This window comes from Cimex lectularius, unplaced genomic scaffold (genome assembly GCF_000648675.2).
Source record: "Cimex lectularius strain Harlan isolate CLEC.00 unplaced genomic scaffold, Clec_2.1 scaffold59, whole genome shotgun sequence".
NCBI classification, from domain to species: domain Eukaryota; kingdom Metazoa; phylum Arthropoda; class Insecta; order Hemiptera; family Cimicidae; genus Cimex; species Cimex lectularius.
The window spans coordinates 1565323-1588917 of record NW_019392794.1 but is presented as its reverse complement, the minus strand read 5'-3'; the positions used below and the strand labels follow the sequence as shown (position 1 = coordinate 1588917).

Here is a 23595-nt window from a genome sequence, read left to right as displayed (position 1 = left end):
CTTATCAGTTATCAGTGACGACGCGGGAATCGATTGTCGTTCGCCATCTTCCTTTCTTGTTACTCAGATCAGTTTGTTTGATTTTTTATTGACGGTTCACTCGTGGAAGTTTGTTTTTCCGTAGAAATGGGAAAACTGCCTGAAGGGTAAGTCGGATAATTTATTCGAATAAGCGTTTTAACGTGTTATTTTCATCTGTGGTAGGTCGATTTTTCAACCTGTGTTCAATTGTGACCTGTAAAGTTGTTTTGAAGTTTCTAGCTGTTGATAGAACGAAATCTCGCCCATTTCTGCCTTTTTGTATCCAACCAACGAAAAAAAAAATTATTTATAAGTCCGAGTTGGAAAAACTTTTCTACTTATTATAAATCATCATCTAATGTGTAAATCATGTATTGTTTAGAAAAGTTGCTAATAATTCCCGGCTGAACAGGTTCATTCTTCACTACTCTGCAAGTTAATTGAATTAAATGATGAGACGATTGCCGAGTTACTTTTATATACATATTTTTTTACAATGTATACTGACTATATTGTGTTATGAGCCACAATACATTTTTCTCATTTGACACTGTTGTATCATGACGGGAGCCTTCAATAATTGTTTCACTTTAGTCGCCTGACTGGTTCTGTAGGACATGGATTGGGATGTGAAGATGGTGTTTTGTGAAATGTGAAAAAAATTGTTTGGAATTAGATTAGTAACGGAGGGTATTTTGAGCTAATTATGAAGGGCATAACTGAAACTGATATTTTTTGACAGCTGAGAAGAAACAACAAAAACAAGTCCAATCTTAATGATAATTTCAATTAATTATCCTTTTTATGTAAGGTCTTGGTTTAGATGAAAAAGTTAGTGTTGCGAGGGGGATTCAAACACACTAGCCGAGGTCATGGTTTGAATCGCGCTCGTGACACTAACTTTTTCATCTCAACCAAGTCCTTTGATAAAAATAAATTAATTGAAATAATTAATATAGTAAATTATGATCACTAAACATATACGGGTAAATGATAACATAATTAATTATCAAATATTATTCAACAACTTCCAATTTAAATGAGAGAATACACAAAATATTTGCTAATATCAGCAAAACTTAATACGCCCCTCTTATCACAGATGCTATTCATTATTATCAAATTATCATTAAACAAAACAATCAAATGCAAAACATATTTTGTGACAAATGGGTATTCTGAAAATAAAACTGTCTATTAAATCTAATAATATGTTGTTTGTGTATTCATAGTACTAGTGCCAAAATTACACAGTTTTAGATAAAGAATGGTGATCTTTCAAAACCACTTTGTTTGGCAGTCTAGTATTATATTGGGTTGGTGCAAAATTAATACAGGTTTTGAAAGTTTGTTTTATTTCTCAGGTGCTTGTCATGGATTAAAATAAATACTTTAATGGTTATTTTTTACAAAACATATTAGTTTCTACTGAATTTTATAAGAATGAGGACCTGTGAAATTAAATATGTCCAAACTAGATTTTTGTCCAATTTATTTGTACGAATTTAAACTTCATCGAAGTGTGGCCAAATCGTGCGTAACAACAATACATGTTTGGGGGGGGGGAAGCATTAGCAAATGCACTATGCATTTATGGTTCCAGAGATTTTGATCTCGAAGACAAGAAATGTTGTGGTAGGCCTTCCATTGGACGACAACCAACTGAAAACATTGATTTAAGAAAATTCACCTAAGACAACGTGACAAGGGAAATTGCGGAAGAGCTTAGTGTTGACCACAACTATTGCTCCTCATCTGGAGGAAATTGGTAAAGAAGCTCGACAAGTGTGTACTGCACAAACACACCGAAGAAATCGACACTTTGAAATTTGCACGTTTCTTCTGTTGCACCATCAATATGATATATTTCTCAATCGAATCATCACGTGCAATGAGAAATGGATTTTGTACGATAACAGAAGGCGTAAAGGTCAGTGGTTGGACAAGGATGAAGCACCAAAACACTTCCCGAAACCAAATGTGCACACAAAAAAGGTTATGGTGACAGTTTGGTGGTGTTGTTTACTATAATTTCTTGTTTGTTTGTAATTTCTTGTTGTTGTTTACTATAATTTCTATAATTTCGATCTTTATTGAGCCCTGAAGATGATCTCAATAAAGATCGAAACGTTGGCACGATAAAGAAAATGTTTTTCTGAAACCTACATCACACCAGACCGCATCTTTTTCTGCCAACGATTTTAGGCACCAGGGCTACCTACTAAAGCTAATATAACATAGCTTATAACATACCAAAAGAAAACATTTATTTACCATGTATGAACTATTTTAGTTTATTTATATTGCTAATATTATTTAATTTTTATTTCAGATGGGAGAATTATTCTGCAATGGGCAGTCGAATTCCTGGGACAAGGATTATTGCATTCAAAGTCCCATTGAAAGAGGTATGTCATTTTTTCACACAACAAATGTTTGTATTTTTAAATCCCACCTATGAAAAAGTAAATTATCTGCCAAATTTATGTTGTACATTTAAAAAAAGCCTAGACTTGTAACTTATAATACAAACCACTGATATAATAACAACTAATAATAATAACTAGTATTATAATAAGTATAATACTTTTGAGACTATAAAATGGGTATATAACAAATAATCGACGTCAGGATTACAAAAAAGAGAAATAACACATTTTATTATTCCCCTGGCAACACCGGGTTATAAAGCTAGAACTTAATAAATTATAATAAGTAATTATTTTTTAGGAAACAAGTTTTTTTTAAAGATGGTTAACAATTCATAATGAAAGACTAAATGAATAATAAGATGTACAACAAGTAATTTACAGAACCGTGCAATTAGAGTTATTTTAAAGTTTAAAGATTAATTACATTTTTAACCAATGAGTAATCGTAAAGCTTTCAAGAAGAGAAAATTTATTGTTTGAACTTTTAAAAATTTACTCACAACATCCAATTAGCCTTTTTTAATGTGGTCTTTTCAAACAACATAAAAAAATTAACAAAATGACAATGTTGGCAGTTATCTGGTCAAGAAAATCAATATGATAATGACTTGTCTGTTCTCAATGCTCCTCAAAGGCAAGAAAAAATTATATACGGACACTTAAGGCCTCATAAAAAGAGACCCTTCGGATGCAAAATTTGGACCTGTGCTTGATGGGATAGATTTGATTTATGAACACCAGCATGCCCCATATGGCTGCAGAGTCTGTCGTAAATGTCATACGGAGTTTTATTATGTGTAAACAATAGGGTGACCCTCCTGCGGTAAGGGGTTGTTGAAATAAATCCATAGGGATTGTATCGAGGGTAATAAAAGGATCCTTTACATGGTTTGGGCTGTAAATGCACGGATCTCAATCAACGAACATCTTTGGTGGTATGTAATGAGATGGGGCCACATGGCTGTTTGTTTTCCTGAAGGATATGAACAAATTTATCTCTAGCCTATCCAATTTTTGGTCGCCATTTGAATATTTATTGTTTTACCTGAACAATTAATTATTAAGTTTTTCAAGTTATTAATGGATGAAATAAGAAAATAAATATGTATATAAATGAAATATCATTAAATGTTATAAAATAATTGTATTTTAGTTTGAGAATCTGGTTTTAAGAAAATTAAAAAAAAATAGTTTTCCCGGTTTGTAAAAATATGTATTGCAGCATCAACTCTTGTTTACATACCCATTTTTTAAAATTCCCTTTGAATTTTAAGCCTAAAGCTTTTCACATGTTAGTTATTCTTTAATTAATGAATTTATGAACATATAATTATTATATTTCCTTAAATCATATAAGAATATAAAATACATAAATACACTCTATATAACGTTATTAATGTTTAAAGTGTTATACACGTCAAATGTATTGACTACTTTTTTACTTACGAATAATCTGCATGTAGGTATGGTCTGGAAGGAAAAAATAAATTTAGTTATTTTCAGTCAAATATTCAGGTGTTACAGTCCTTGGCAATGTTGGGACTGGTCTAACCTAACCATCCCTTAAAGAAAATTTGAACCATTTATTAACAACGTAATTAAGTCAATTTGTAGACATCTTTAAGATTGATTTGCCCTGATGATGGCTTTAAAATAGGTCGAAAGCTTACTAGAGAACAATTAGATTTAGCAAATATTGCTATATCGATTTAAAGAATCTTGAAATTGAAATCACCTTTCCATTATTTTTTGATTATTTTGTTTACTGAAATCCAATGTGCAGTGGCCCATGATCTTTTGTACACACAACACAAATACATATCTTCTTTAAAGAGAATTAATTATGTGGAAAGCTGTAAAAAAATTCTCATTTTTTTATATACATTATATTCTCTGTTTTATAATCCTATCTTTCTTTACTTAATTTAGTGGAAAAACAAATACGTTAAATAAAGAAGCACTACAAACACATATATGTAATAATTTATTTATTACTTAGTAAATTGGTTACTTGATGTTCTTCAGGGCTGTTAGTTACTCAGCGCTCTACTAGATTGTGCACAGTGCCTGTTTTATCCCATCAGATCTTATCTGCTAGTCTTAGCATTATGTATACAAAATAATTAAATCGTAATAAAAAATAATTAAATCATAATAAAATATATATATTTTTTAAAATTATATATACTCGAACAAAATGAAACAATTCTACCTAATTATACTTTTCATTTTTATGCTTACAATTGACTACCTTCGATTTGTTTAACTTTTCTCGGATACATGTGCGTTTTTGAATATACTTGAACAGTTATTGTCGCTATTTACTCTAGGTGTAAATACAACGAGGTAGGGCGGACCCATTAATGCAGGAAATTTTTCTTTAGGAATTACATATGACAGAGATCAGGCAGGCCTATGCTTTACAAAGTCAGTAACATTATCGTCTTATCGTGTAACTGGAAGTTAGTTGAGAACACAGTTTATTTATTTATTTTTTTTTTTTTTTTGGGGGGGGGGTTAGATCGTCGGGGTGTGTATTATACTGCGCTCTTTAAACTGCGTTTACATCTGACATTTTGTCCGGAAATATATATCTAGTTCAGACAGAAAATCTCTTTGACCCTGATAGAAATGACTAGAAATTTCTTTCATGGATATGTATTCGACAGTTCTCAAAATGCGTAACTTGGAATAAATATACAACCCGTTTACATATACGATAGATTTTTGTGTACACTTATGTCCCGTGTACTTGTCTATCTCTTTCGTTGTGCACACAGATTATTTTATCTTGGCATGATGAAAGCCTCAAAACGCAAAATTGTGGTCTGTTGCATTATTCTAAAGATGAACAGGAAGAAAAAACTTTCTGTATGGGTTCCAGAGTGGGTTTTGAGTCGTGAAAATGTCGGTGCCTACAATCAATATTAAGGATCCATTTCAGTTTTTGAATTTTTGAATAATGAAACCTGCTGATTTTTAAAAGCTTTCTTGTAAAATTGGCCCCCTTATTGCAAAGCAAGATAGTAAATTTTGAAAAGCTACTAGTGTAACAGAACGACTTGCTGTAACTTTGCGATTTTTAGCATCTGGTAAGCAGGTACCTTACTATGTACTATTAAATAAAAATTGAAATTTTAATTTTTTTTTTAAATTTTAGATTTAATCAACTCTTTTTGTCTCTCTTGTTTACCCGACACTTATCCCTTATTGCAATGGGAGACAGTAAACGAATGGACAACTTTTGCGACAAGTGCCAAACAAGGTTGAACTTGCAACAAACCAGTGTTTACATCTATTGATATAGAAGTGTCGACATAAATATCTTATGGTTGAAATATTGATCTGTATCATATCGCTGTTTACATTAGCCACGATTTCTGTCTGACATAAATATCGTGCAATAACTGTCAGATGTAAACGTAACTTCAGAGCTATTGCATTTCCCTTTTTGAGCTTAAAGCACACCGGTAAATCCTAGTTTCGGTAGATCCAGGAACTTGATTGGGTGGGGAACACATTGACCCAACGCGACTCAACGTCTAGTCGCATGTTGGTGGTGACACACTTCACTTGCAAGTACACGCCGCGCGACAGACGACACATTTGTATTCGCGAAATCGATAATTCTGAGGAAGACGTGGAAGTAATGACAGCAGCAGAGATCTGCTTGCTTTAAACGGCGACCAGAAAAGACCTGGGTTTAGAAGTGAAAACGAACTTGAGTTGAGCGAATATCATACTTTGATTTCTATTTTAGAAAAAGAACCAAATACTGATCTTTTCAGTATTTTGTATTTTCGGATGACAAAACAACAATTTGATTATCTGCATGAATCAATAAAGGAACGGATCAGGAAAGCTAATACCAATTTTTATATACCATTTACCAAATATAACATTTAACAGTAAAAAAATCAAACTATATATATTTTTATCGTTAATTAATTCCTACTTAGTAAAGTATTAATATCTACTTACGTTAATGTAAACCAAATTAAACAATATCAGAAATTCATTAATACAAAATACATGATTATGATGGTTTAAAAGAAAATTCACCAAAAGAAGGAAAATCATTTAGCGAATGAGTAAAATTTAACAATTTTTCATGTAGCTTTGATCTTAATACATTATTGTGAGCAAAACCAGGCAGTAAATTGTTAAATTCATTCTATTACTAAATGGCATTCTGGCGTTTTGATAAATTTTCTTGCAAACCTTTGTAATTAAATAATTTTTATTAAAACTTATTACTTTTTGACCTCGTTTAATTTTGTTACATTAAAATGATCATGTTGTAATTAATATAACGACAAAAATGCATATTGTTTGAAAAAAAGAAAAAAAAGATGAGCGTCCACTTCTTTTGTCTTTGAGTGTATTCGACTCTACTCGTCGAAAATCTAGACAGTTGGGAACTTGGTTGCATCGCGTAGCGTAGAGTGGCGTTGCGTCACGTCAGGCAAATGTGCACGGTGGTATTACAGTATTATGGAAAATTGGACATCGGATCGATCCCTGCTTTAACCCGTGCGGCGAATGAAACCTTTTGGGACGAAATAATGACATATCTCCCACGATGCCATGCCCATTTTTTGGGTTGGCCGGTGTATCCTTCACCGTATCATTACCATATTGATTTTAAGGAAAGATAGGGAGTTTACATTGTTGTGGAACATGTAATAAATCTTGCTAAGCCACCAGTTTAATACAAAGAATTTTATTTTTTACGGTAAAAAAATACAGCTAGTTGATAAAAATTGTACAATGCCATTTGTTAAATAATTCTCGAAGAAAGTCCATTTCGAATATTCGAATAGTAATTTTCATTTGGTCTAATGAAGATTTCTAATGACCTGTTGCACAATGGCCCCTCATATTATCTCCAGTCCCACTCGCACCAAAAATATCCAATGCCCCACCTATGTGTGATTGTTCTTTTGCTTACCAGTGTGAAATTAGCATTTTCTGATTCTTACCACACCCGTTTTTTTAGTTTTATCCCGTTTCATTGATTAAGCGAGGCTGGACGAAAAGCACCTGTTGGAGTAACATATTCCAGAAAGACGATGGTTTCTGATGTTCTATAAGTCTGGTGCTTTATGCAGGGATACATGATTTGTAAAGATAATTGCCAATTATTTGTTTCCTATATTTCCAGTAATTCAATTCCTCTACTTAGATGGTCAATGAAGTTCGGCAGGATCTAACTTTATATTTCGTCACTTTGCTTTCTAGTTTTGACGTCGTAAAAAACCGAATCGGCGCCGGCGGTTTCCCAGGATGGGGTTTTATTCGTTCCGGGAGACTGGATGAATCACATTCGAGTTTGACAATTCTATCCGGGTCGCGAAATTTTATGTTAATTTATTTAAATTTTCGACGAAGAAGAACACGTGCGGTTTCGGAATTGACCGATCGATGTAGCCCCTGGGGGGGGGGGGGGGGCTTTGTCCGTCCCCGAAGTAAACATATTATCTTAGTCTTCCGCACACAAAACTCAGTTGATTGAAGAATCCCGAACCAATATTGGCGGTCCCTGCACGCTGTCGTCCCAATAACAATTCGCTTCCATGACGATCAAATATTTGACTCCAGCTTTCCCACGAAAGTGTGTTGATACTTGTCCGGAGCTTGATTGTCCATGCCCGTCTGAGAATGCTGTTTAGGTTAGTTTTATGCGTTTTGGAAGCCGAGAAATAGAAAACAAGGTGCATCAATTGATGTTTTATTTTCGGTGCATCCTTTTAGTACAATAAAAGTATAACAAGGATGACGAGATCGATCACTGTGGACATAGGAGATAAGACGATATCAAATTTTGGCCGTCCTTTATAACATCAAAGAAATAAACAACTTGTGAGATTTTGCTTTTTCATCTCAACCAAAAACCTTCGATAAAAAGAATAATTAATTGGAATGATTAATATGGTTAATTATGACCACTAAGCAAATATGGAATAATTATTAATGTTTGTGACCACGGGACGCTCAAAAGCCTCTCCTTGTAATTCGATTATGAAGAAATAAAGATATATTACAAATAAAATTATGCTGTACATTTACTGCATAGTTTTACTTTCTTGGCTGAGTGTTGCCTGCTGTTTTCCTACGTGTTGTACCACCAAGTAAGCGACTTGATCCATTCGGCAATTGCTCCCTTTTTGTTATAGTTTGAAATTTCACAGGAGGCTTTCTGATCTTATTTTCTCATCGGACGCCACACAACTGGCTGGATTGCGATATTTTAGGAAATAGACAAAATAATAGAACCACTGTTAAATTGTGTCAACTTTAAAAAAAAAAAAATTATATATACTTTTTACGAATTTTTACATTTCCATTCCGTTTGCTTTGTTGCTTGTTTCTGAGTAACTTCTGTTTTAGTTATTGTGCTATCAGTTCATTGTGTACAAATTATGAATTCTATGAAAACAATTTTGTTAAATGAAATGTAATTCTTTTGTGGGAGCAGATAGAAGCCGAGATACTGTTGTTGGGGGGAAAAAGACTCTATGGTCAGCACATCTGGGAGTGACAATCTTTCAGTCAGTCCGCAATTGCAGCCCTTTAAGCTCTGACAAAACGCCAAGTGATATCAAATGTAGTGTGGTACGAGGTAAAGCCAACTACACTGCCATGATTTTCTTGTATGCTTCAGTGATTACGAACATGTTTTCGACTAATCCTGATAATGGAGAATATCCTGATTTTTTATTGAAATTAATAACTCGGCAATTACTAACGAATAATGAAATATAAGAATACTGCTAAAATAAATGGGACGTGATTAGCGACAGATTTTAATACAAATTCGTGACCTTAACAATTTTTACTCTCCACGGTGAATTTGCAGACGCATGATTTGAATACCACACTACAGCCAATATCCCTCGACTTGGATACAAAATTTTCATGTTATAATTAATTATACATTAAGTAGAACTACAGATGGCAGATGTGTTATTTTAAGAGCAGTTTGACATGACAATTTGGCCACACGGGCCTGCTAAATGGGACATTAAACGACATGAAAGACAACCAACCCTTTAGCACAAAATGTTTATTGTCAAGCGTTGTGTGGTTTGCGCGTTGCACAACATGGCAGAACCGTAATGCGTTTGACCGACTCGTACAGCAAGTACGAGCCAGGATAATCGGAGAGGTATGATTGACAGAAAACTATGTAACAGCTAGTATTTCAAGGATGGCCATCTCAGCTGATGTCTTAGTAGTCTGCTTTTCGTGTCTTACATGTCACAACCGGCATACAAATTTCGTTATCTATCATAATTTAGTAAATTTTTCAAATGAGGAATCTTAAGATTCCTGTGAGATACTAATTAAAAACTAAAAAGTAAAGTAATTCCTGTTATACTCGATGATTTAACATCCAACTACCCGTTGGATGACGCTGAAGAGGGCACAAACATATTTAAAATACATTTTATATAATGTTACCAATTAAAATTACATGGACTGTAATGGGATTCGAACCCAGGACCCGTAGCAAATGCAAGTCATATTCCCTAACGATTCAGCCACTTCACTCAATTCTTATGGGATAGTCATAAGTTTAAAAAATCCATTTTATAAGGAATATAGTATAATTACACTGTAATTTGTTATGTTAGGGTAAAATTATTAAGAGTAAACATTTTAGAAGCGAGTTTAACGCATCTAAGAGGTAATTTTTTTAAAACAACTGAAAAATTATATATTTTAATTTATATAATTTTTTCTTCCTTTCACTCAAATTGTTCTCGTTCTATTTCATCCTGTTACATTAATTACATAAATATAATTTGATCATCAAACAAAATAAAAACAATTGCACTATTCTTCTGGAGAAACAAACTAAATTACTTATTAATATATCCCGACCTCTTTGATTGTTTCTGAATGTGCAGAATGCAAATGTTACATACTGTCGCGTTAGGATTAGAATAACGTTAAGCTCATTAGAAGTCTAGTCGAAAAGGAAGAGGAAATATTGTAATGTAATTACCAGCAAGTTAATCACTGAATGATTGATGCCTTACTATCCACGCATAAAGAAAAGTTGTTGTGTTGGTTGACACATGGGCTATGAATGCCATTAATGCCAGTGAAAAAGAAATTCAATGACAGTTTTCATTTTCTAATTTCCGCGAAGTTGGGATTTTTAGATAAAATTAGAGCTTTCATTCTGTGGATTTTTTTTTTAATTCGCAAAATTTTTTATTTTTTTTTATTGAAAAATTTAACGGTGCTTGGCTCTGATCGATAAGTCAGTCTCGAACCTTCACGCATTTGTGGGCTTTTACGTATTTATTAATTTTTTAATTGAAAAAAGTAAAAAAAAGTTTCTTTGTTCCTTGTTGTCGAGCTAACAAGAGCTATGGGGCGCGGGCTTCGGCTCCAAACACAGGGATTACAGTGAGACAGGAAAAAAAAGAGCCGGTGATTAAAAGAAGGACCGTTGTTTTTCCCATGACAAAGAGGGTGTATGAGATAGGAGAGGATCTGTGAGTGAGAGGTGTGACCCTTGACCCGTGTACACGATCTCTTATTATGTACACCCACAGCGCGGCTATTGAACGCCATAAGGGCCCAAATGTTCCAAGCTCTCTGGACAGGTACAATAACACCTGGATGTCGTTTCAAACAAAATAAAAAACGGAGTTTTTATTGATTTCACCGGTCATTCTATCCCGACGCATCATGGATGACTTCTACAGTAGACATCAACGCGTCTGGCGGTTTTGAGGCATTGACGTTCAGTACTGCATGGTGAAAACAATTACAGCATGCAGTAAATTTATGTATATAAATTAATAGCTCTATATCTATTTTAGGCGGTTTGTACCGGATAAATTTTTTATTCATTAAATCCGATCTTAAATAATTAGAAGCTAGTCAGTCGGTTCTATTATTTTTATTCAGTATCCTTAGAGTCAGTAAAACACAGACTATCGGGTTTGAGTGTCGACAAACGTTAGCGATGACGATTTGCTTTCAATAAAAAATGGATAAATAATTTACTGACGTATTGTCTTGTTTGACTTCTTATTGTTGTTTATTCTGGTAAGAGCGATTGTTGAATGACCTATGTTCGCTACTTAAGTGTATAAAAGTTATTTCATTCCCACTTATATCGTGGATATATAAAAAAAGAATTACAAATTATGTTTTGTCTGTCAAAACTGTCAACAGATTTGTAAATAGCCTTGCAGCTCTCTCTAATTGTAGTGGTCAGAAAAACATTACCCGTATTTTGATTTACAGCAATGGAAAATCAACATTGTCGCTTGCCTGCTACATTGTTGAAATGCTATAAATTTCAAATAACCTCAGGTGGTCCTGGTATCGACTCGGATAAAAAAACAGGTCCACTAACCGTTGAGAAAAACTATAAACAAGTCAGACATCCCAAAAATATAAAAAGGGTGGAAGTTCGCGCCGTAAAACCGATTTTTACCTCCACTAATTCGAGAAAGAGTTATAAAATTCCTTCGCCGTCAATCCATTTGGTCACACCGCGGGTGTCCCTTTTCGGCGCCTCATAAAAAAGCAATATAAACTACAATGAAACTATTTTTATCGGATCGGAGGGGGGCGGGTTTACGAGACGCCCGGGGGTTGTTTTCAGGGGGTGAACACCCCCGCGCGGAAGCGTCGCCCACAGGAGAAAGATTTATGGCCGACACCTCACTCCACTTCCCAAATCCGCCCCTTTCCCAACACACTCACACTCACGCCGCACTTGTTTACAAGCCAACTGCAGAAATATGTGTCAATAGAGAAATATCACTGTGCCGGAGAAATAAAGATTTTCATGTCAAGCGCGTCTGCTGCTCGTTTGTCTTCTTTAATTTGGCACATCTTTGCCATGGAAACTTTGATGCCTCGCTGGACGGTTCGACGACCTCTCATCCCTACATCAAATTGTATAATTATTATTGATTAAGGATATTGGTGACTAAAGAATCTACAAAAGTGGGGGGTTGATTTACAGTTTTACTGTCAATCTTACGGATAAATAACGTACTGCTACTGCTTAACGCAAATGTAGACTAATTTAAACTATATAATGTAAAAATATTCATTTCAATACACCCTTTCTACTTGCATATTGTCACTGAATTGTTATAGTCAAACATAAAATTTGGAGAATTTTTCATACTCCCTTGGAACTCTGATAATCTTAGTACACAAGACACACGAATTATTATTGTATCTATTAGGATTTATTTAAATAAATAATTCAGATCTCGGGAACTTTCTAAAAAAATTCTTACACTACTGTTGGTGTTATAAACAAATAAATAAAGTATGTTTGAGTTACAAGTTAGACACACCCAGAATTGTTTAACACTTCAATCGAGAATTGATAAGATATCAAACTTAATAAGAATTGGTCAAACACGTTGACCCATAATAAAATGTCAGGCTTATTAAAAAGAAGGAAAGCCACTAAACATTTTTGGCCAGTTTTTTTTTCCAAGTCGTTATATTGTCGTCTAAATGTTACATTAAATATATGGGTTCTTTTTAGGATTTTCACAATGTTAGGTCGAGGTGTTTGGTTTGTTCTGTTGGCACAAATCGTACATTAAAGCTACCTCAATTAGGTTAATTTTAAAAATCTATTGTAAATTAGAAAACTAATCGACAAACCGATCCGACTTTTATCGCAAATAAATTTTCTCAATTTGTCATGACATTGACGTATGTCGTTATGAAGTGTATTTGCTACGAGTATAATCATATTTCAACTAGCAACTAACACTTGTACAAGTAACACGTACATACCAAAGATTTTCGATCGTGTTTAATGATACTCCATAAAATCAAAACGATTCTTATGGTATGTTATAGTAGGCACCTTTAGATTGGTTCTTCTGCTGTTAATAAGATATTTAGTTTTTGTGTGTTGAATGCCACATAGCTGACGAACAGTCATTCCACGTTCCGAGACAATGACACATATGACTGTACTCCGTTTCACGGCGTTTATGGCAATTTGTGTCCTTTGAATTTCAACAACAGGCGCCAAGTATCCAAACCGGTCTATACGTGAAGGCGTAAGAACAGGTCAGTGGTCGTTTAATCACCCCTTTAATGCAAAATTGTTTTGGGCGAAGTGTAAAACGTTCGATTTCGTTTGAAGTGCGCAATTGAAACTATATTTACTTCTTCGATTTTTGTCGATGATGTAACCACATTACTAAAATATTAAATTTCTTTTTCTCTTTATTGTACGAATATTTTGATAATTATAGCTAGGCTAGACTACTTGATTCGGCCAGTTGAATTGGTCGACTTCTTAAATCCAAGTCTGAGAATTTATAAAATAAGCAAGAAAATATTTGTTCCTGTAAAGTAGGTTAAACTAATAGATACTGCTTACGTTAGTATTTCCCATACTTTGAATAAATTGAGCATTGATTAATTTGCGTTAATCACCTCTAAACGGATTATTACCTTTTGTTTTCTATGTACAAATTACAAACAAAAAAGCGTTATCCCGTTGGCGCGCTCGCATCGCCGGATTCTTCAGACCCGGGCTGGTTATTAGCCGGTTCAGCCCCCTTTAATCCCCTCACTTCTAATTAATCTCACCCTGATCATTAATGGGTAGATTTATACCGGGCCGGGGGCTTGTTATTACGACGTCAGCCCCCTTCGTCCTTCCTATTCTTAATTTATAAAGTGTACGCGGGACAAGGACTGCTTTCACAGACCGTTCCTCCGAGCTGGAAACGTGTGAATTCCATTGAACAACTGCTTCGAATAACAGTTTATGGCCGTCAAAAAATTGACTATTTTCAATTTGAACTCGTCCATTAATCACAAGCAGCATCGTCATTTCACAGTATACATTATACACATGAAAAGTAAAATACGTTGCAATTTTTTTAAAGAATTTTAGTGATTCTTGTCCAAATTTTATAAACATAACGTTCGCCTGTGATCAGTTCGCAACCCAGGTCCTTTTGTTAACCGTATGAATTCCTAGATCTTTTGAAAAAAAGATCATTACAATTAAGAATCCTGAAGAAATATGTAGAGAACAGTTTATTTTAGTTGCCATAATAATAATTTTCAGGGGTTTCTTTCTAACGTAATCACTAAACTGGTATATAGTTCATTCCAAATGCTATTGGCGTAAAATGATTCTTTCATTTTAACTTTTATGTTAATTTTTCCCTTGAACCAACTGTCAAATCGTTCAGTATATTCCGTCGTCGTTCACTTATCATTTGATAGGATGTATCATAATTAATTATACGTAAGTCATTCCATCTGATTTTTTCGGGTTTTTCTTTCCCATTTTTGACTGTTTACTTTATTTTTTTATTTATTTATTTATATACGGATATAATCCTTGTACAAAAATATATAAATTTAATACTAGTAATTACATATAAAAAGAGCTCATTATGCTAACATAGTCATACTAATAAAAAATTTTTGGATAAAAACCATCATTAATCATTTTTTTGGGGGAAAAATAAAACCTTACTTATTTAAGCATGAGCATCCTTAACAACTGTCCATCCGAGCAGTATATTATATCTGACATACTAATAATTACCATGTGATTTAGGGCTTAACAAAAATAATTGTTTTTAGTATTTAAACGACTGTAGTATGTAAGGTGGTTAGTTATTCCTTGAAACCTGGAAAGTCGTACTTTCTCCCCTTTGGAATATGCAGTTCGCAAGTAGTATACTAACGTGTGGATATATATGCTGCATTAGGACTTTTCTAGGAGCTAATTGTCCAGTCATAAAATTTTACTTGTTTGGTTTATTAATGCTATTGTTGCAATTGGTGACTAGAACATTATTATCCCCATGTGACCATTGCAAATGCGAGAATTTGTAGGCATACTTTTGCAGTTGTTTGGGTCGTTGCTGCCGCAATAACATCTCTATCAACAGATCGCAGAAGTCCGGTTTATTGTCTTCAATGGTCATATCTTCTTCCTTGGATCTGTTGAGTTGGTTCCCGCTTTAGTTCGTTTTACAACGTGCCATGTGCATTTACACATGGTGGATGTGTAATTTTTGATTTTGTCAATTTGTTAAATTTTGACAACACATACCTCTGAAGAACCGCATAGACTGACTTAGCGAGGATAGGCAGACCAGAATGATCGAAAAAGACGAAAGCCAATTACAAAATGTATGTTTATGTTGGCAAAACGGGGCACTATAAAGTTGAATTTAATTTTTGCACTATTTGATACCGAATAAAGTACATGCCAGATTTCTTCTCTTTAATTCGGAATCGACCAAACCACAAAAAATAATTGATTCAGAGCCAACGCTAGTTAAAAAGGTACATAGATGTGTGCCGCAATGCAAAACTGGCTTTAAAAATCTCGGTTTTCCCACAAATAAAAACTTTATGTCCTAATTTTTCAAAATGTTTTAAAAACAACAACGTGTTGTCCGGTCCAGCCGGTTACGCTGCGTTTTTTGTCAAACGAGATCCATACGTCTGGCCCACCCATGTTACACAGACAAACCTTGACAAAGTAACAAAACTCAGACATTTTTATTAACGATTGAATTTGATTCAGTATGAAATTTAAATATCACTTCGTGAAAATATTTGATTTTATGAACTATTTTTGATGTTTGTGCATTATTATGCAACATTATTAAAAAAAACTTCTACTAAAAATTTTTAAACGAAACATAGTTGAGGTTAAAGACCATTACAAAAAAGAATTGAATTGAAAAATGTATAAACTTGAAATTTAGACCTTTAAAAGGTGAAATCCGGTTTGGAAAAATTGAAATTTGGTTTAGAATAAATTCAGATTCTGATATCTTTGTTATTGGGATTGCCCAATTATTTTTGATCAATATAAACTACACGAATGGCAGGCCAGTTCAGCTTAAGTGCAGATCGTTTTTACTCGTATTGCATGTGTGAACTCAATAAAATACGGCAATTTTCCAATTTGGTTCATTCTTAGTATCCCTTTACTTGTTAAAACGTATTAGCATGTACATTTCGTGTTATTGGTAGGGGAGGGTACAAAATACAGTTATCAGATTAGTTGGTAATAGTCAGTTCCCTGCAAAATAATTCTAATGGCGATTTTTCCTAGAATGTTATTTTTAAGTTTGAGCTAGATTTTATTGTTCCGTGTCTGGTCTTTTATTTTGTCGGTTGTCTCTGGAACTTGGCGACCTGTCTCAACAATTTTTCAACTACTTCCAACTGGGACAAACAAATTCGTTTAATAGTGTTGTCAAAAAGTTTTAACAGCGGGGAGACTTGAAAGTGGGCGGAGTATTACGGTTAGGGATTCAGGAAAGTAACTTGAAAGTAGGAAAAATAAAAGGATACAAGGTAATTCGACTAGGGAGGAAATATCAGTCCCTTTTGATTTTACCCTACCAGTAAATCTGTTTTCTATTTTGTACAAGATTTGTTAAAGTTGGTTTGTTAAAAATACTTTAAAAGTAACAATATTCTTGTTTGTGATTCCAAAATATCTAATATATATTTTCATAAAATAAATTCATGATATATCGACGATTTTCATTTTCCGTTTAGAAAAACGGCGTATAAAAAAATTTAATTACATTCAATTGCGCGGCAATCGTGAACTAATGATGGCCATGCAAACAATAATGTGGTTAACTTGTAGTTGTTAATTCAAGGTCTCATCATTACACATTAAAAATAATGGATCAATTTATTCAATAAACAGCTCCTGACTTGGACGTAGAAAGAAAGAAAAACGAACTCAGAAGCCAGAGTTATTTAAGATGGGTCATTCATTTGTGATATTTTGTTCATGTTTTGTACAGGTTTTATGTCAATTTATTCTAGGCTTGTAGATATTGGACTGCGTTTTATATTTCGTGTATTGTCTCGTGAACAGTTTTTGAAATTTTTATTTACTTATTTTTTTGAGGGGGCAATTTCTTTTTTGCTGGCTTATAAACATCTTAAACACCGTTCTTTTGTCGATGAGTGAAATTCGTATCACCAATAAATCAAATGGCATAGCAGCCTAACTTCAAACTGACATTAAAAACGCCCGACGACTTCAAAAGCCATCGATTCCCTCTGGTGAGATAATTCGTGAGAACGCAACCAGACAACTGTATTTACAATGAAACGTCTGGAAAATAACGAGCCCGGATCGAAAAGGTGTGAGGAATGGAGAGAAAGGGTTCTCGTAACAGGGGCTAAGTGATATCCAGAGTCCATAAATCCATGGCATATAGGCGGTAATGTGACGCGATAACCACCGACCACGGGATCCCATCTAATTGATTAGGCGTTTGCAACCTCACAAATTACAGGCCAGCCTCAATTTATACATCTTAAATAATTTCTACACTTGTTTGTGGCAATTATCGGGGGACTGTGAGTTACACCGGGCGTAGCACAAACCTACTAATTCCCGGCTGCGTTCTCATTGCTTTCCCCTTATTCAATTTCCTTCCTGGGCGCATTATCCCATTTTCTTTCTTTAACAAGGCACCGTAATGTGTTGTAAATAGGCGGTAGTCGTACTTTATGTACATAGCATCCGTCCTTCGGACGGCAAACCCGTTTTGTTTTCGTTCCTGCCCATGGCGAGTTAGTCCTTACATTATAGATTTACTATTGTTGTTTTGGTAATTGTAAACTAGAAAGGTTTAGTGTTCCTTATAGAGATAATACCACCGTTCAATTACTAGCTCAGTTTATATGAAATGCTTCTAATAGTATTATGAAATAAATATTAAAGCAAGAACACAAATTTCCTGCCAATTCAAAAGTTCAGTTCTATAACTGAACTAATCGAGGCACAGATCACTTCACTGGGTAAGTCACCGTTACGTTTAACTCATGTGCGTTTCGCCTTTGCCAGAATAGTAAATATGGTGTGGTGCCGAGACGCGTGTGAATGAGAAACGTTATCCAGCGAGACTGGACGGACCCTGTATAATGGTTAGTGTTGATCAGTTCAACATGGATTCATCCACTTGCACAGCAACCCACACTACCATTTTATAATTGGTAAAAAAATCAATTTTTCCTTTCAATTTTTTTGTTTTTGTTTTTTTGTTTGTTGTTTTTGAAAAAAAGCCCATTTGTAAGTATGTCGGGCTCGAATGCAGGGCCGCTGGATTCGAACCCGGGATCTTTACCTTACAGTGATGAGCGCCGTGTCAACGCCTAAACCGTTGCGGCCACCGACGCCCCTTTCAACTTTCAAATTCTGAAACACTTTTTAAAAAAAAACAATATAATGATCAAAACCGTGAAATTCTCTTTAAACTAACCTGCGCAAAAATGAATAGCAATATTTGTAATTTAACCTTAATTTATTAATATTAATTAAATTAACCGGTACATTCTTGTCAGTTGGATAAAACAAAATAGAAAATAGAAACCCACAATAAAATTTTTGTTAAACCTCATGTTTAATAACGGATTTACTTAAGATTTACTTAAACGTGAAGATTACTCATTTTGAAAAAAACCCCATCTTTTGCCGTTTTTTCTACATTTTAATTCAGTTGTATTCTCTTTAATCGTGGAACGACATCAACTTGAACCTGAAGTGGGCCCAATATTATTGTGAGAATGAGTCATGGAGGTCACCAGCAAGTGAATATCGCAGTGGCAGTTGTCTTTTCTCAGTGTGTGGTATTTCCATAGTGACCGCCAGATCGTAAATGAAGTACAACATTTTTTGGCAAGGCTTTGTCAACACAACCATTCGTAATCGTTTCTGGAAAGTTGGCCTAACATCGTAGTCCCCTTTGAGACGACCTGCAGCATCAGCCCGCCACGATCAACTCAGGAGAATATGGTGCAGCGAGGGCCTGGAAGAGAATTCCAATTGGATTGTTATGTTTACTGATGAGAAGCGTTTCTGTCTTTATAGTAATAGGAGAAGAAACTGGAATTCACAGTCTCAAAGTGACATACGATGACATAGCTGTGTGTACAGCTTACCTCCGATAAAACAATATAAATTGGGTTTATAATGTACATTAATTTTTTTAAATCAATTCAAAGAAACAAACAGATAAACAAAATACAAATTGCAAAAGATAAACATGATAATCGTGTTTCCAGAGTCTTCTGCTCAATTTTTCATTTCTGGTTACGAAAATGTCTGGTAGTTACTACCTTCCCGTCATCAGAGGCTCATCTCAGCTTTGGCTGTCCAGATCATAGGACCTATTCTCTACACGGTATACACCGCTAACCTTTCTGAACCTATCACCATCTATGCGAATGATACTGCCATCCTTTTCCTTGCTATATCCCTTGAACTGTGTCTTAATATGACAATAACACACAAAAATGTGAATTTGTCCTTTTCACTCTTGGAAGAATAATCACTACTCCCAGCTATTACGGTAATATACATATAGTACAGTATTCAAAACAGAAGAACTCATAGCTTCAGGCAAAATATTGTTGGACAAACGTTCAAAACAGACTCTACAAAAGAAACGACACATGTAACTGTAAGAGTGATTAACGTTAATATATACATATACAAGTACCTTTTTCAGCTCTTCCATTTAATAAAATACACGATATATTATCAAAATCCAATTCAATTTCTTAAATATTAAATATATTTTACGAAAGCTTGATACCAAGTAAACTTAACCTCAATTTTCGTGTTGGCGTCTGTAGAGAATTTAGACTAGATTAGTCTTAGGGCTGTAAAATCTTCTATTTGATAAATTATCTTTTGTTCCTAAGGGTTTTTATTGTAAATATGGTGGTGTTAGGCAATTTTAAGATACTATATTATTACAACTATTAATGTAAGAGGATTAATTTCTTTCTCGTGCCTCTTATTTAAATCTTAAGCCTTTCTTCTTAAGATATGCCGGACCATCAATATTCACCTGCCAGAGGCTGATTTGTCAACCCTTCTGCCGATGCCTGGACAAAACGGTCGACAGTTTTGAAAAATCACGTCACCCTTCCCTGTCAATACAAACATCCCTCACTCGCCAGCTATTAATCACGGCCGGATCATTTGCGCCCCCTTGTCTAATTCTATTAGACACCGGTGCTAAACATCCCCTGCGCCCGGTTCAACCCCGGACTTATTTTTTTCCTTTAAACCCAGGCCCCGCTTTGTGGATAATTATCAGTTTTCAGTTCCACCTCGTCTAGCCCTATTAAAATGGGCGGCTGCCTTTGAGTCTCCCCGTGCAAGGAGGAAAGATGAATTAATGGGCCGCTAATGGGTTTTTGATTCTCGATAAATACCAAAGCTGACAATTCATTAATACCGTCAGTGTCATGTCATACCTTTTTTTTGCTATGTGAGCGGCAGTGCGGAAATTATAGACCCCATTTATTTTTTATTTAAAATTTTTCCTTTTCTTAAAATTATTGCCATCCTCAAAGTTGTGATGTATGAAAAACGCAATTAATCACAATAAATTTGAAATATTAATTAGTAGCTAGAAATATGCAGTACCACATAGATAAAATCAAACATTGATTATGTAACGTCTTTTTTCTGAATGTTGAACTAACACAAGCACACTTTTTGTGTTGTTTAGTGAATTACGTAATATCTTTGAAAGTGACATTCATAATTTTACACAATAACACATTATTTTGAAGTAACCATCTTTATGATTTTCGTATACTTTGACATTTTATATTTAGAAATAGCGAGGATAGAGGACGAGAGTTCACTTCACAGGACATTGGTTCGTTTTGTTCTATTCTGTACTTAATGTAGAAGATAGAGTTTGACTTTGATTTTATTGATATTGCTTGCAAACAATGTTATTTCAAACAAAAGTTTAAGACTATTAGACTTTCTAGGGAAAAACCTTGTAATAAATCTTCTAAAAAACCCCATCACTCTGCAAGATTTTACACTTTTATTGTTCTCTTCTAGTCTGAACTACATTGCTAAGTACGTTGCCTACGGTTTTACGATTTCGTACGTAAGATGTTTGGCTTAGACATTGTTTATTTTTCGCCACCTCATGTCCAGGCAGTTATTTCAATATCCCCTTCGCCGAATTAACTGAATCTAAATTTGATTTACAAACATTTATGCCGAGTTACCTATTTGAGAATAACCGAAAAAAAAATAGTGTTATCCGCCAATAGTAAATCAAACCACAAAATATTGGGTTGATCCAGACCGATTTGTAGGAATCTTGAGTAGGATTTGCTTGTACTTTATATCTTTATTTGCCTCAGATGTGTTGAATTTTACAGATAATCGATAAGATTACATAATACAATAAATAGATAAAACGTTTCTTGAACATAATTGTAGTAATTCAAAGCATTTCATTACTTTTGAAAAATTTATTGCTGGCTCATCTTATATACAGATTATGTTTTAGAAGAGTAGTAAAAAATCATGATAAATAAATTATAATGATTGATAAGAATAAACTAAATTTTCATAACATTTTCTGCACGTTTGCGATGTTAGTTTTAGTTAGTTTTGTAAATCTCATCTGTGGCTAAATCATGTAGGAAGACTACTCGTGATCCTGTACCTGTTCACAGAACGGCTGGGTTTTGTGGCGGGAACCGTCTCGACGAACTAATCGTAGATCAACTCTTCTGTCACAGCACGATCATGAAATATTTGTAGAAAATTCAAATCGCCCCCGAGCACAACCTCCCTCAATCCTCTGGGGTCTTTTATTTACGATCGTCCCGTGCCGTTCCCGTGCGCCCTCTTGAAATGCGGATCCAACGGGCCACTCGTCGAAATGACCCTTTCGTGTCTCGACGATGGATAAATAGTACAAAACTATGGAAAAGTTACTGTCGGAATGCGCTCATGAATATTTACAATGAATGTTGGAGTTTTCAACTCATGATGGGCCGCAACCGTCATATGTGTTAACATTATTTGCATATGTAAAAGAAAGAAGCAAATTATCCGTACATTTTCGCGACCCGGACCTGAATCCTTCAACGACAAACTGTGTTGAGACTCCTGGCATTTCCGTAAAGCACCACTTTCTATCTGCAATTTTAAAACATGAGTCACATTATTGATTTCAAGGTACTTCAGGAGGCGTCGAAGGCCTCGGCGTTTAAGATGTTGACAAGGTCCTCATCACTGTAAGGTAAAGGCCTCGGGGTTAGAATTCAGGGCTTCTGGATTGACAATACTGGACATATTTGTAAATGGTTCTTTTTTCAAAAAACACCGGTACCCTGAGGGTTCAAATAACCTCGTAGTTGAAAACTCTCATAAAAAATTACCTAAATGCACAACAGTAGTCAGACAGAAATACCTTAGGTTTGCTGTTAGCGTATTCCAAAAATCTACTCCCATCATCCGATCTCACTTTTGCTAATTATTAGTTTTTGATTGCGCGCTTCAATAAAAACTGATCAACTTTTGATTTGTAAGCCATTGTTATACGTAGTTCTAATCATCGTAATTATGTTCTTCAAATCAGCAATAATAAGTGCGGTAATTTCTATTTGTTGAATTCGACTCATTTTCTCTCTTCATTATTTTTATACTTACCAAATCTGGTCATTTTTAGTCAGCAGGATTCATAAATCATAAATGTTGGCAACTTTTGTGCCAAAGACATCGCAATCATGGTCTGTTAAACCCGTGGCCAAAAGCAAGTCTCAATATTACAATAATACATCCGGCAATCTCCATTTCTTTGACGATAGAGCTAAAGCATTTTCTTTCTATATGTATTTTTTATGCATAAGTTGGTGATTCCAAAAGAGGCATTGTTTATGTTAAAATTCTAAGAGTTCTAGCAAATAGATCCATTACAGTTATAATAAATGTAGACTTCATTTGTGCCAAAGACTAATGCTACATAGCTTTGCCTGGTAATCCGACGCAAAAGGGAAACTTTTTAATTTTGCGAAAGTAAATATGATAATCTAGCATCTCACTTCAAATACACTTCAAGCTCATTTGAGTTTTTTCAACCCATGAATTGTCTTGAACGACAGAAAGATCGAAGTTTAGTTGAATCGTGAGTGAAAGAAGTTCAAAACGAAAATGCTGTGAAATTTATTATGTCAATTGCATTTACCGAATGCAATAAAACAAAGACTCATGGACTCATGGCAAAATTAGGCTTCTATTCTTTTCTGTTTGATTCATGTAGCTGTTATATGCAAAGAACCA

General features: G+C 34.5%; 1 protein-coding gene across 2 annotated transcripts in view; it reads left to right on the top strand.

Moving 5' to 3' along the window:
- LOC106661669 overlaps positions 1–23595 on the top strand; it is a 78780-nt gene that overhangs the window by 1126 nt on the left and 54059 nt on the right. The window contains exons 1-2 of one of the 2 annotated variants that reach the window (XM_014385213.1): positions 24–146; positions 2354–2429. In XM_014385213.1, coding sequence (XP_014240699.1) covers positions 127–146; positions 2354–2429 — 96 coding nt within the window. In that variant the 5' untranslated portion in view covers positions 24–126. Of the gene's footprint in view, positions 1–23; positions 147–2353; positions 2430–23595 lie in introns of those variants that run through there. The other variant, XM_014385214.1, reaches the window with a different exon arrangement.